The sequence below is a fragment of the Hydra vulgaris genome, chromosome 02, assembly GCF_038396675.1.
Source record: "Hydra vulgaris chromosome 02, alternate assembly HydraT2T_AEP".
NCBI lineage: Eukaryota > Metazoa > Cnidaria > Hydrozoa > Anthoathecata > Hydridae > Hydra > Hydra vulgaris.
In genome coordinates this window covers 5,867,411-5,869,414 of record NC_088921.1, presented here as the reverse complement: position 1 = coordinate 5,869,414, position 2,004 = coordinate 5,867,411, and the positions used below count along the sequence as shown (strand labels likewise).

At 29.6% G+C, this 2,004-nt stretch overlaps 1 protein-coding gene across 1 annotated transcript; it reads right to left on the bottom strand.

Annotated features, from left to right (window-relative positions):
- Positions 1–447: 447 nt before the first annotated feature.
- On the bottom strand, positions 448–1,386 carry LOC136075759 (52 kDa repressor of the inhibitor of the protein kinase-like). Its single transcript, XM_065789196.1, has one exon. The coding sequence runs from the start codon at positions 1,384–1,386 to the stop codon at positions 448–450; it is 939 nt and encodes a 312-aa protein (XP_065645268.1).
- Between the last annotated feature and the right edge of the window lie 618 nt (positions 1,387–2,004).

Sequence of the window (2,004 nt, the reverse complement as noted above, 5' to 3'; positions counted from 1 at the left end):
TAAGCATTTGATATATAATTTTTGCTTAATTTTAGAGGATCTTCTAAGTTCATTTGTGATTCATGGTGACATAAAACTCTTGCTTTTATATTTTTAAAGATTTTGTTACTAATATGGCCCAGACACTAAGTATTACGTAAACTAATTATATAGAGAAATTTTAATTAAAAATTTAAAACAACTTAAAAAGCATTAAACATAAAATATTAAAAGTTAACTTACAAATTAACAAATAAAAAAAACTTGTTAAAGAAAATGAATAATAAAAAAAAAAAAAATGGTTAACAGTTTTTATCTGTAAAATTTAATCTATGATTTTTAAGTGCAAATAAGTCTATAACTTTTTCAACATTAGGTTCTATCTCTTGGTGAATATGCAATAAAGCACGACTGTTCATTCTCTCAGATGACATAGTACTTTGTGTGTATTTTTTAATCGTCTTATGGCTAAAAAAACGATCTTTCACACGCAGAAGAGGTTACAGGCAATGTTCCTAGAATGCGAAGACTAACTCTTAAATTTGCAAATTGATTGTTAGGAAGACTTTTTAAAGTTTTTTTTTCTTGAAACCAATAGCTTTCCCACAAATCAAGTTCTGCGCTTAAAGAAATTGCACGTGGCAAATCTGTTGAATAAAAGTTTACAAAAGATTGAAACTTAATTTTCCAGTCAATCTTCTTAGAAACATAAGACATCATTTTATCTGGAATAATAACTAAACCATCATAAGCAACCAAAGCATCATCACTAAATCTGTTATTAACTTCGAATAGGAGGTGATCGATAAGTGGTATGGTTAATGATTTCTTGAAATTATCTGAAGTTGAACAAGAAGGAACATTATTTCTATATATTTGACAACTTGATACTCTTGGTTTAACTTCTGCAACATCAACTTTAGAAGCAAGACAACGAATTGTATCATACCACTTTATGTGATAATCATCTATTAGATTTCTAAGTGTAAACATACAACTTTTTAAAGCTGAAATAGAACTTAAACCATCACGAATGTCAAATGTTTTACCTTGCAACATTTGTGTAACAGGAATAATGTAGTCAAGAACTGCCCGAGTAACCACTAAAGATGCAATAAAATCAAAAGTTGTAATGAGTTTTAAAAAACAAGAAGTTTGTGAAGAAGTTTCTTTATTGCACTTTTTTTCTAAGATCATGCTCATTCCTTCAAGACAAAAAACAATAGGTACAAACAAACTTTCAAAATCATCCAACCCAGTTATACGTTCAACCCATCTTGTGTGACAAACATCAATTAATTTTTTCTTTGTTGCAGAAGGACAATGTTTGGTGATAGCTGCTTCTAATAAATTTTGTCTTGACTCAGGAAAATTAAAAAAATAAGACAATTGTTTTACTTGCTCCATCGTACTTCTGACTTCTTGCAGTTTGCACGAATTTGCTACACTAAGATTAAGACGATGATTAAAACAGTGAAAAAACTGCTTTGTCATTGTGATCTTTAATTCTCTTTGCAAGACTTTTAAAATGACCAGCAACAGATCCTGCACCATCATACCCCTGACCTTGACAATTGGAAATGTCAAGAGAATAATCTTTAATAGTTTTGCAAAGAGCTTCTCAAAATAAACCATATTCACAATGCAAAAACCCATAAATTCTTCTCTAACATCAAAAGAACTATCTATAAATCTAATAATTAAAGACATTTGTTCCTGATTGGAGCAATCAGATGCTTCATCAGCAATTATGAAAAAAATGGTTTTCCTTTATATCGGAAATTAAAATATTCCGGATATATTTACCACAACAATTTATTAATTCATTTTGTGACGAGCTAGAAATATAAGATGCATTCTTTGCACAGCTGTTAAGATAATGAACTTTATCCCCACCTCTGATCCTGTAATTTAAAAGTTCAACAAAATTTCGTACTCCATTTACTAAAGAATATTTTCCAACAGTAGGATGATGTTGGGAATCGTCACGATGACATCTAAAAGCTATATCGAGACGGCCTAAAA